The following is a 13,161-nucleotide window of genomic DNA, read 5'->3' as shown; positions in this document are numbered from 1 at the left end:
TAAAATAAAAGTGGTTTTATTATAAAATTCTAAAAATGTGCTTTAAAAGACAGCACATTTTTTACCGAATAATAAGAAGAAATATATCTTCATAACCCAGATAATCACATAGCAGATTTCATATTGTCCATGGCATTAATATTAAAAAACAACATTCTTCTTTTCAGTTAAGAAGAGTCTTCAGAGCACCATTATTTGAAGGGAAGGTATTTTTCATATCAGAGTTCATCTTTGGTCTGAAATTAAGAAGCAAAATATTTAGAGCCATCAAGAAGTCCTATATGAGTTAGGAAGACTTACATTAGTCTATTAATTGTTTTCCCTTAAAGATAAAAGGAGGGGAAAAAAGCCAAGTTACTGCTATAGACTTGTAGGGTCTAGACCTGTTTTTGGAATCACCCACAGGTAGTTTTACAGGGCTACCATTGTGGAACGCAAACATCTAAGGGTATAATTGTAAAGGGCCTTATGTTACCAATGGTCAGTGACAGGGTAGGGAAGACAACAAAGAAGAAATAAACAAAGCTGTCATTCCAGCACCCCTAACTTCTACAAATCAGTGGAATCATTTGACAGCCCTAAAAACACTTACACAAAGTTAAAAACTAAAAAGAGGAGTGGCCCTAACTGGTTTGGCTCAGTGGTTAGAGCGTCGGCCTTCAGACTGAAGGGTCTCGGGTTTGATCCAGCCAGGGGCACATAGCTCAGTTGCAGGCTAGATTCCTAGCCCAGGTCAGGGAGCATTTGGGAGGCAACCAATCGATGTGTCTCTATCACACTGATGTGTTTTTTTTCTCTCTCTCCCTTCCACTGTGTCTGAAAACCAATGGAAAAAATATCCTCAGGTAAGGATTTAAAAAATAAAGAGAGGAGTGGGGAGAGGAAGCTGCCCAGTTTCATTTGGAATCCACAGAAGTATTCTGATACCAAATCACTAACTTTGTGAAAGGGTACCTTTCAATTCTGGCAATTTGTATGGGCACTGGCTTTAACTGGTTTTATGGTTTTGTAGCATTGACAGGAGTTAACGTTGGTTGATGATGTACCATTTTGAAAGGCTATTTGGTGGCAAATCAGTTCTCAAAACAAAGCAAAACAAAACAAAAACAATACAACCAAAACTCTATTATTATGTCGCTTAAAAAATGTCACTATATATATTTTATATATATATGTATGTATAAATCACAATTTTATACAATATACATTCCTTCAAACAAAAAACAATTATAATCAAATCAACCCTCCCCTACTGCACTCTCTTTATACACAACCATGTACACAATTTGAAGATGAGAGAGTAGTTTTTGGTCCTTGCTTTGCTGTAATCCAGCTAGCTGATTCTGAACTAACTTCTTCTTTGGGATCAGTTTTGTTAACCGTAAAATGAAGGCATTTATTGGATGACCTCTAAGGTCCTTTTTAGCTTGACAAGTCCCTATGTGAATCTGCCTTTTATAAACAAAATCAGTATGTAGTGGTGTCAGCAGAGATTGCTTTTCCTAATAATCTGCTAACGAATAATCATGGTTATATATTTTTTCGTTTCTCAATGGGATGATAAACTTTGCCAAACTTATCTCACAGGGAGATGAGGCTATTAGATGATACAAGTGAAAATACTTAAAAAAAAAAAAATAGCTATTTAAATGCCATGTGATCTGAAATCTCACATTAAAAAAAATGACTTTTTGCTCCACCGGCGTGGCTCAGCGGTTGAGCACTGACCTATGATCCAGGAGATCGGGGTTCAATTCCCTGTTAGGGCACATGTCTGGGTTTCTGGCTCGATCACCAGTAGGGGGCATGCAGGAGGCAGCAGACCAATGACTCTCTCTCATCACTGATGTTTCTGTCTCTCTCTCTCTCTCCCTTCCTCTCTCTGAAATAAATAAAATATATTTAAAAACAAACAAACAAACAAACAAACAGAAAATGACTTTCCTCCACTTTGCCTGGAGCTCCTACGTCTTCTCACTTAACTGCATCTTAGAGCCCTTTCTTTTGCCTTGTTATTATCTATTATATCTATCTATCTGGTAGAATGAATTACTTGGAGGCTCCAGGAGAAACTCAAATAGTTGTTGCGTGACTGATTAAGCACTTGGACCAAAGTTAGTTGTTACTCTGACATTGGCTAGTTCTGGTTACCTTTTTCCTATGGCATGTGCAAGGAAAGAGGTCATCCTCGGTCTGTGGTTCTACCCTCTTCATGCCCTCTCGAATTTGGGGCTCACTCACTTGTAAATTGGCATATTCCTGTACAGACAACAATACAAAAAGCATTCCTTACATAATGCTTAAAGTTTATTTACCAAATTAGATAGGCTGGAATTTGCTAGAATGTGGTTCAATCATTTAACTCACGTGTCAAGTCCACCGCACTTCCCTTAAATATTCAACAAGAGAGCTTTTGAGAGGCAACTGTCCTTTGGACACTGGCTGCTTATTTCTAGGGGATCTCTCCTTATTCATCCTTTATTTATATAACTTGATTTTTTAATTTAGTTTTTACTGCCTTTGCCTTGCTGTGAAAATAACTGTGCATGTGATCTTCCCTAGACTGAGAATTTGAGGACAGAGACTATTTCTGTCTTACCCACTGTCGCTTATACAGAATCAGTCACTATCTTCATTCATTATGTGCCCCCTCTGTGCAGGGCTCTGGGCTAGGTGCTTATACACTAGTATATGTGAGTTGAGTGAATGAATACTACCCTGTAGATCTTTAGGAATTTATACAGTAAATCCCCCCACTCCTTCAGTTTATACCTTCACCCTCTCTATACCTTCACTGTCCTCTAGGAAAGGTTATAAAGGGGAAGAGGCCAGTGCAGACCAGTAAAAGATCAACTTTGTCTTGTAGCAGAGGCTAAGATATGGGGCTCAAAATTTGCAATTCTGAGATTTAAAAAAAAGCTTAATTTATACCTAGTATAATTATTAGCAAATTACTTGCTTACTACTGCATTTTTATAATATAAAGAACCTTTCAAATTGTCAGATGTGCTTTCATTATGATCCTTAAATGTTTAGGTTCATGAAATGATTTCCAAGAGAAATCATGGCTCATGGAGTCAGCATAACAGTTCCAAACACACCTTGCACTATGTAGACAAAGAAATGATAAGGCATCAGTAATATTGTACAAAGAGAAAATATGAACCCATGCACAGTAATTTTGCAGAATCAGATGCCAATTTCCTAACCACATACCACATAGTTCTAACATTAATACTTTTCCTTTAGTGTTGTAGCATTATACACTAGCTAATCTTTGGTTTTGTACTATTTTCATTATTATTTATTGTTTGTCCTTGATTTTCACCCACAGAGGTATACATTTATCTCCTTATATACTTTCAGACATTGTTAAGTGAAATATTATTTGCTACTAATATGATCAATTACAAGTTAGATGTCATTTTCTTAGAAAATACTGACCTGGAAAAGTTTAAAGTAATAACAGAATATGTCATCACCCATGAGATTATTTCTTGCAAATTCTTGTCCTGTTTTTGCTATCTTCTTTGCCTATGGGAGCAACAACAAAAAATCCTTTCATGAGACATTTTCCCCATGCAAATATAAGAAAACTGATTTTCAGAGTACATTTTAGTGGGACAACAGTGGGAAAAATATCTTTGGGGTTAGTCTCTCATGGTACAGGGAACATTTAACAGAGTATATTTGTTCAAAAAAAGGGATGTTTCTAAGACTTGAAAGTTTGAGAAGTCATATTAAACCTTCTAGAATTAAACCTCTCTTGGAGAGAAAAGGTAAACATTAAATGAAGTAACAATGACTTTGTAAAGTAAATGCAGGATTAAACTTAAGGCATTGTTTTAAAAATTAGTTCGAAGTTTACTTCATACAATCCCTCATTTTAATCCATAGCAGTTAGATTTTCCTCCTGTCAGGCTGGCTATCTTAATTTTCATCTTTCTAGAAGAGGTGAGGGAATGCTGGGAGGCTCAGGTCAACTTGACTAAAAGAGAGAGAGCATAGTCAAGGCCAAGGTTTAGCTTTTTGTTTCATGTGCAGACTAGACAGTTAATCCAAGCCACAACGCCTGTGCTCACCCTGAACGGAACTGTGCTACCCATGGGGCTTCCTATTTATAGGTAAAGGTCTATATCTGAGCATACTGAGCAGATATTTTAAAATGAACCCATGATATTAGGGTACAAGGAGACTGACCTTACCTCTTCATCGTGATCTTTTGCCCATTTAAGTTTTTCTAGAAGATCGCTCAGATTGCTTTTAATTGGAATGTAGTGTTTCCAGGGCTGCAGCTCATTGTAAAAGTGTTCATAGTAGATGGAGTCCTGCTTCAGCACAACACTGTCGCCGACTAGAAGATATGGCAGGCGATATGCTGCGACAGTGCCATCAACGTTTATTTGATACTTATGCTGTGAAACAGCAGTAAAATAAAAGAACCTCCATTAAATTTCCTTTATTCTACTCTCATTTAATTCTCCTCTTTCCACACAAAAACCCTCACCGTCCTCAGATACAAACTGGCCAGATTTTGCCCACTGCTTTCACCACTTAGGAAGTGCTATTATATAACATGCTGACCTAGAGTTGAAGACTTATTTTGATGCTCTCCTAAATTTCACAAAGAGACCACAAGTCTAATGTTGAAGCAGCCAATATAATAATACATAACTGTTGTCCTGAGGCTACAACCTAAGGAAAATAGATTTATGGTGACTTGTAATCTTTCTATTACTTTCTTGATCACATGTGAGCACCTGATGATGCCACATTCTATGCCATGCTAACCATACCTTTTAAACGTCAGATGGCCACACACAAATCTTAAGGAAATTAACAACCTCTAAGGCAAGTGCATCTATGAATAAAAATATCCATAGCATTGTGGTAATCAACAGTCTTTCATTGTAGCAAATTCAACAGGTAGGAATGAAGCAAAGGCATGACCGAACACCCTGAGGAGGGATGGCTGGTATTAGCTTTCTTTGGTTTTAACGATATTTCAAAAAATCTCTACAATATGCATATAGAAATACAACTCAACTTATGGCTTTCTTTAGGTCTACCTGCTGCCATGTAACCCATCAACACACACACACACACACACACACACACACACACACACACACACACACACACACACACAAACTTGGCCGTATACAGCATAGGCAGAGCTCGCTAATCGCTTGCCTTGCCCACCTTTCTCTCCACCACATGGGACTTCAAAAACTACTCAGTGGTCTAGAGAACAGGGCAGTTCTCTAGAGAACAGCATCCTTGGGTTCCCAGCCGAGAAGGATCCCCAGGAAACATGAGCAATTCACATTCTAGTTACAGAAAGTGCTCCCTAATCTCCAGAATTCCCAGGCAGATCATTTGGATGGATTTCAAGTCATTTCCCCACCAGAAGGCCTCATAAGAGACACCTGGTTTATATCTTCTTTAGTCTGTTGTCAAACTGTGGCTCTGGGGAGAAGTATTTGTAAAATCACTTACATGTATTTATTAATAAAAAGAGGTTTGGAGCTGAAATGTATTTATCTTGAGGGTCAACTGGGGAAAACAATTATCGCTCTCCCCTTGCCCCAAGCTCCCTGATGTATATTTAATGTCAGGGCTGGGTAACTGAGTATAGACCCAGGTTGCCAAACCGCTCCCTGGGGCCCCGTGCCTTGATAGTCACTGAGCTTTATGCTTATCTCTCCCATCCCCTGTAAGTTACAGGCCTCAATTTCTCTCCCCTAAATGAAGATACAGTATACCCTTGAACAACATGGGGTTTAGGGACATTGACTCCCCTCCCAAACACTGTCAAAATCCTATGTATAACTTTTGACAACCTCCAAACAGTTATCCCTCGGTATCCATGGGGGATTGGACCCCCCCAGATACCAAAATCCACAGATGATCAAGTTCCTTATATAAAATGGCAAAGATCAGTGCAGAGAGTCAGCCATCAGCCTCCTTGGGTTCCCAACCTCAGATGAAAATACTGTTTTTGATCTGCAGTTGGCTGAATCCATGGATGCAATAACTGGGGAAATAGAGGGCTGACTATATTGAGAAAAACCAGCCTGTAAGTGGATCTGTGCAGTTCAATCCCATGTCATTCAAGGGTGAACTGTATTTGGAAAAACAAAAAGGACTGATCACAGATGATGCCATACCTTGAAGAAATCAAAAAATGAAATGTGCTTCACAATGGGACCATAGAGGCTTTCATCATGTTTAAAGAAGAAAAAGTTGGTGAAGGCAGCATCTATGAGTTCTGGGTGTTTTCTGCTGAGTTTAACCAGCTCGAGTCTCTCTTTGCGGCTGTCTCGCCCTCTCCAGACAGCTGTGGAGTTTTTGCTTTCCCAGGGAGGACCCGTGTTAGCTTGCACAGACATCATATCCAGACTTACTCTGGAAGACAGAAAGTACAACATATTTTCCTTCCAAACCATCACATCACAAAGGTTGTTGGGAAATAACTCCCCACAGAAAAAAACCCAAGGCTCTGGGTCGTCTGTGACCCATCTCTCACCGGCCCATGGTTTCTAGAACAGAGTCAGTCAGGTCGTAGGTGGGCATCACGATATCCTTGGAATCTGTGGAGCCACACCAGGAAAAGATGGGATGGATCTGTGAACTGGATTTCTTTTTTTCCAAAGGCCAATCTCCCAAATTAACAAAAAACTCCACATCAGGCATCCTTACCTAGGAAAAAGAAAATAACTTACATTTCTTGCATTGTATAATGTCTTCTGTTAATCAATGTGTTGGGAAAGGTATCTCCTGCATGAAGTCTTTCTTGGCAAAAAAAAACAAAAAACCACCACACCAATGTAGGGCCTGGTACACTTCCTTCCCAAGAGAGAAAGAGCCCTCATAGTTTGGGATAGGATTATATCCTAGTGAGGGAATATACTATTTCTGTTCTGCTTAAATGCAGGGGTCAATGGCCCTCAGGCACACCTCCAGCTTTTTGTATTTTGGATCCCATGGGAAGGGGTCAGGGAGCTCCCACTGTAGCAGGAAGTGGGAGGTGGTTGGCTGTGGAGTGGACCCACTGGCCCTGGGGGAATGGCCACATTGAAAGGGGCTGAATCTTGTACACTCTCTCTTCTCTCCTCTCTAAGTAAATGCTGGACCACTTCACCCTGGTGGACCTGCTGTCATTAGCGACCTGAAGCCATGCACTGGTCTCTTTACTGGGTGGCACTTACCTGCCTTTTAACCTTGGCCACACTCATATTATATTCTATCCTGCAGTACAACTTTAACACACAGTGAGCAATGAAATACAATAAAAATTAGAAATTGTCCCAAATGAAAGGCCAAGCTTCAAGTAATGATAATTACCTTGATTTGAAGAGTGGCAGCAACTTTTCAGAATATTGTCATACGTGTAAGCATACTAGATTTCCTTTCTAGGGTGCCCATATGGGCCAATAGACTTGCTTCAATAGGGATGAAATGATTAAGGTAATCTCTGTTCTAATACTGCCAAGAGACTCTAAGATGATCAGAAAGAGAATTGCTAGAAAATAACTACAACATATAGCACTTGGGACTCTGACTCTAATTCCTGGTTAATAAGCCAGATCCTTCTATTTTAAAATACACCCCAGGTAGGTGATGGGACCAGGATTTGAATTTAGGAAGCCCAACACTAAAGCCAATACTAGTAACTTGCAAGCTAGACTGCTTCTACTGGTGCAAATGTGTTGAAAGAACCTAGCTATGGGGAAATATTTGGGGTATTTGTAAAACAAGATATATATGTTTTAGGCAGCAACTGCACTGGTCGGTTTGAGAAGCCTCTTGAGAAACTGAGGTACTGAAAAGCATTCTTATTTCTCCATGGATTGACACAGATGAGCAAGAAATTCTTGCCAGCACTCTGATGACTTAGCCTAAAGAAGGCAGAACACTGATGCTATCTAACTACGCATGTTCAGAATTAATTCACTGTAAATGCTTTGCAATCTTAACACAGTTACTATGATTTTCCATGAATAATTCAACCAAGATATGCACACAGGTTGTTCAATAAATAGCTAGTAAGCAACTGATAAAAATAATGGTATAGTTTTTCATATAAACCATTTTACTACAGACGTCAAGTACTCCATTAGAACCCTGTTAAAAGAACATTTTACCAAGGAAGAGAATGCAGAATACAGCAAGTCTTCTTTGGGTTAAAAGTATGTATAGAACCAAAATAATTTTACTCTAAGGCATTTCCCTCTCTAAGGTATTGTCATGGGGTTGACTGTGTTCCCCTCAAAATATGCTAAAGTCCTAAACCCCAGTGTCTCAGAATGACATTATTTGGAAATATGGTTGCTGCAGAGGTAATTAGTTAAGATCAGTTTGCAGTAGGGCGGGCCGGCCCTTAATCCAATATGACTGGTGTCCTTGTGAGAAGAGGGGAAGACATAAAGACACACAGGGATAATGTCATGTGAGGACAGACGGACACTGGAGCAATGCAGCTGCAAACCAAGGAATGCCAAGGATTGCTGGGCACCAACAGAAGTCAAGAAGAGCCAAGAAGGGTTCTTCTCTATAGGTTTCAGAGGAAGCACAGCCCTGCTGACACCCTGATTTTGGACTTCTAGCCTCTGGAACTGTGAAAGAATACATTTCTGTTGTTTAAAGCCACCCAGTTTGTAGAACTTTGTTACAGCAGCCCTAGGAAATTAACACAGACATCCCACGTGACATAAAACTTCAGAATAGTATTATAATAAGGCTCCAAAATAGAACACCCCTGATACTGTTATTACTTTTAGTTTGAAAGATATAAAACCTGGGCTTAAATTGCCTATTATACATAAGAGAAAAGAAATACTTACTTTTCTAGTCAAAGAAAGTAGTATGGCATCCATAAAAATTCTAAAACCTACATGTTCACCATGAGTCTTGATGTAAACCTAAAAGATAATTGAGTGTATATTACGTTAGTTTAAAGGTACTGGCAGGCTTCATTGAGGTAAAGCTTATCACAGTGATCCTCAGAATGATTTTTAGTAAAACTGTGTAGCCAGTTGTAGCCAAATGGTCAAAACAAAAAAATCACTAAGACAAACAAGCAAATGCCAATCACGAATTGTACCTTGTTATCCTTCAAGGTATAGTGACACAAGCTCTGCCTTTGTCCAAATCTCTTTGGGATTTCTGCTGCAATAGTTTCCGGATCAACAGTAGGGAAATGCGCCAGATCTCTCTGAATCTGAGCGATGGTTTCTGGGCAGTTCATCTCCTGTAGCCAGGCTGCACTATCTTCCAGAGGACAGTCACAATTCTCGTGGTAAACTGGCCCTAATTACACACAAGCAACAAACTATACGGTAATAATTTCACTCAGCATTTGAAACACGTAACAAATATCCATAATATGACTTCACAAATTTTGCCTGGGTTATTAGGAAGAATATTTTGATGGGGAAAAAAGGAAAAAGAAAACATTTTTATCACACTGGGCATCACTAGTAAGTCAGTGTTCTGTTTCTGATAGCTCTTCACAGTAAGATCATGATATTTTCAGAGTTAGGCCTGCTTTGCACAAGTTCAAAAGAAAGCCAATGGGTACTCATTTGTGCTCACAGTGGCTATTATAGTCCATCGTTCTTTAAGTTTTGTGTACTTAAGAATAACCAAACATTGGTGAAAAGATATCAAAGGAATATACTTGTTTTGATGAAAGACAAAAGTGATATGAAATTAATATTTCAATGATCTCTTATACAGTTTCTTAGTGTCTAAGGTATTTTCCTCAATGGGTAAATCATCATCAATAACAATATAAGTAGCCTGGCCCACTTGGCTCAGTGGTTGAACATTGACATATGATCCAGAAGATCTCAGTTTGATTCCCAGTCAGGGCACATGCCCCGGTTTCGGGCTCAATCCCAAGTGGGGGGCGTGCAGGAGGCAGCCGATCAATGACTCTCATCATTGATGTTTCTATTTCTCTACCCCCTCCCTCTCTCTGAAATCAATCAATATATATACTTTAAAAAAACAATTTAAGTAAACAAAGAACCTCTACTATGCTTGTTATTTTTTTCAAGAATTGTATAAAAACAAAAGTAATCTTCAAAACAGTTCATATTGTAATGAATTATGTTTATAGAAATAATACTAACATTATAGCAGAATCTACATTGAGATTTTACTGTCATTCCTTTTTATAATTCTCATATTCCCACCTGACCCAGTAAGTAGTCAACAATGGAATTTTTTTTTTGGGTTTAGCAGGTTATATTGTACCATGTAGTCCTGGTGGAATGTGGGAAAAGAACCTGGTGGAATGTGGGAAATGTTTTTAAAACATTTGCCTTTGTTGGAGGTGGGGAATAAGAAAAATTTGTCTCTGTATATAAATTTGTTTCTCTGATTTTCCATTGTTTTAGGGTACTATCTCAACTGAGATGAAAGGATATGGCTCCAGGTAATGCAGCTGCACTCTCATCCTATATTAAAAAAGAAAAAATCAGAGAATTTCTCTGGAAAAATACTATTGGAACAAAGACAAAAACAAAGCAAAACAAAAAACCACATTTAGTTGACTTACCCCTTTGCTTCAAGACCTCTCTTCCTGAAGTGACCAAATTTCAATAATGCTTATCAGTTACTTGTCATATACCCCCAATTAATTGTCACCTATGACCATATTGTACATAGCTTGATAATTCTTGCTAATGTTGTGTCTTCAGGGGGCAAATTCTCTATTGATATGTTCTTTCCTCTTTAGTGAATTATAATTTCCATTCAAATCTTGCATTTTTGTCCAGGGCTCTCAATTTAGCTTTCCAGGTGAAAATGTCTATTTTTTTTCTTTCAGTGAAAAAAATATGCTAACTTGTTTTTATTGATTAAATGACACACATCATTGTATTCAAATCGTTGTTTTAAAGTTATATTCCAAATTACCTTTTAAAATATATGGGGATTTGGCCACATGTTGACCTTGGAATTTAACTTCTACCTTCAGATTTTTGTAGCTTGCATACATTCTGTATCTGACTATGAAGGACCCATCCTTGCGGTCTAAAACCTGGACTCCAACTCTAGTGAATTGCTCCTCTGGTGCCGAGATTTTAATCTGGAACACCTTTTCACCTGGAGAAGATGTGAACCTGTGATGGGTAGAAGAATAATATGTAAAGATTATTTTAAGGAACAAATGCACAAAGATTATGCTCTCCAGTCTGTGTGAACCTTACTGTTCTCCATGTTCTCCCCCTAACATACACTTGTCTTGTCTCTTACACTTTTGGTACCAGAATGAATATGATGGATCAGAGATTTAAAAAAGAAGACAATGACAATGGCCAAGATAACATAAAACAGTTTCATTAGAAAATTGCAAAGGAATATGTTAATAAAACTAATCTATGTAAACATAGAACATATTTATGCATTTCATATATAAAAATATTCTTATCAACCTACTATTTATTTCACACCCATCACATCTGGAAATGTGTGATCAAATGGTGCCTCTAAAGATAATTTTGAAAGATATTCTCAATGATTATTTTAAAAATCAGTATTATTTGCCTGGCTGGGCGTGGCTCAGCGGTTGAGCGTCGACCTAGGATCCAGGCGATCAGGGTTCGATTCCCTGTCAGGGCACATGCCCGGGTTGCAGGCTCGATCAATGACTCTCTCATCATTGATGTTTCTCTCTCTCTCTCCCTCTCCTTTCCTCTCCCTGAAATCAATAAAGATATATTTTAAAAAAATAAAAAAATAAAAATAAAAATTAGTATTATAAATCATGTCCAGCATGAGTAAAAGCCAGTAGGTTGTGTATCATCTAAGTGACACTGTACGAAAGTTTTTTTGAGTGAGTACTCTTGCTGTTAAGATTATATTTAGTTTCTCCAATTATACTATTTATAAACTTTTTTTGCTTTGGAAAACTTATTCCCAAGGTTTTTTCCTTTCCTACAAAATATACATGGTCTGCAATAAAAAGACAATCATTTCAGAAGTATCTGAATTCTAGAAATAAGTTTTAAGTATAATTTCAATTGTTGAATTCAATGAACTGAAATAAACTTGCTGCAAACACAGAGGAGATTCACACTTCATGCTTTGATACTTTCCCTCTGAGCTCTAAAGTTTCAAACAGTGCTTGGTTTTTCTTTTTGAGTTGCAAAACACACTTACCTGCAGATGTCTATCTGGAAACAGAGGGCTGCACCAGAGAAAGATGAAACCAACCAAGTTTCTAACAACTGGATTTAAATTCCTTATAACAGCTTATGCAAAAGGAGTTAGAAATCCTATTTCTAGCAAGGTGCTGGGGCTTTGTCTCTCTAGTTAGGTGGGAAGCCCTATGAAAATAGCTAGGAGAAGAGCTAATACGGAATTATTTCTAAAACTCTGAGAAAGTGGTTGGAATGGAGACAGTTACAACCAGATGTGGATAGCACCCAAATATCCTGGAATTTAAACTGCTGCGGAGAAACGAGTTCTTGGGCGGATAAAACTTGAAGGAACAGTAGCTTTAACTGCATTCCAAAATAGTTAGGCAGCCGTTTCTCAACTTACTTATTTCCTGATGTATCCACCGCCTGAATATAGAAGTAGCGCGCAGGCAGAACAACAGCTGCTTTTAGCCCTGGTCCCCATATTTCACTCTTCTCTGGGCTAAGTCGCCTCTCCCCGCCGGTCTCCGCCAATGCTGGAACTGTCCCCAGAAAGAAGTAGTAAAGCAGCAAAATGCTAAACATTTACAAGACGGGCTATCAAAATGATCCACGGATAAATGAAACGTAAGACGTGGGCGGAACGAGCCGTGGTTCGGGCAGGGGCACGCCGGCCGATCGCAGCAGCAAAAACGGCTCCAGGGGGTGTCGCTGGCTGTGCGGGGCAGGCGCGCGGGTCTCCACTCTCCCCAGGAGAATCAGAACCCGAGCGCGGGCTTGCTCAGGGGATGCCAGTCGCTCTGCTGAAACGGGCAAGAACCACACTGCTCCTCTTTCTCCCGACAATGATAAACTTGAGTTGCTCCTACAACTGGAGCATCACTGGGGGCGAATCTGCCTCAGGCTCCAGTCCAAGGTGCCAGGCGAGGGGATTGGACCCGCTGAGTAAGGCTTTCTGTAAGTGGATGGCGCAGTGGACACGCGTCCCGGCACCGCGGCTTCCTGGGAC

At 39.1% G+C, this 13,161-nt stretch overlaps 1 protein-coding gene across 4 annotated transcripts; it reads right to left on the bottom strand.

Annotated features, from left to right (window-relative positions):
- Positions 1 to 13,099, bottom strand: POGLUT2 (protein O-glucosyltransferase 2; the record flags this gene model as incomplete). Of its 4 annotated transcripts, XM_081128988.1 has the most annotated exons (10): positions 12,556 to 13,099; positions 10,927 to 11,132; positions 9,107 to 9,312; positions 8,847 to 8,924; positions 6,530 to 6,702; positions 6,171 to 6,408; positions 4,206 to 4,415; positions 3,445 to 3,534; positions 2,152 to 2,259; positions 1 to 236 (listed from the first exon to the last, which is right to left on the bottom strand). In XM_081128988.1, the coding sequence occupies exons 1-10, from the start codon at positions 12,735 to 12,737 to the stop codon at positions 219 to 221; spliced, it is 1,509 nt and encodes a 502-aa protein (XP_080985114.1). In that variant the 5' UTR covers positions 12,738 to 13,099. The 4 variants fall into 4 exon arrangements, with proteins under 4 accessions (XP_080985114.1, XP_080985116.1, XP_080985115.1 ...); XM_081128990.1 differs by lacking the exons at positions 10,927 to 11,132; positions 12,556 to 13,099 and adding an exon at positions 10,568 to 10,657; XM_081128989.1 differs by lacking the exon at positions 4,206 to 4,415 and having other exon boundaries at positions 2 to 236; positions 12,556 to 13,065.
- Between the last annotated feature and the right edge of the window lie 62 nt (positions 13,100 to 13,161).

The sequence above is a fragment of the Miniopterus schreibersii genome, assembly GCF_964146895.1.
Source record: "Miniopterus schreibersii genome assembly, chromosome: 2".
Taxonomy (NCBI): domain Eukaryota; kingdom Metazoa; phylum Chordata; class Mammalia; order Chiroptera; family Miniopteridae; genus Miniopterus; species Miniopterus schreibersii.
This window is presented reverse-complemented; position numbering and strand designations above follow the sequence as displayed.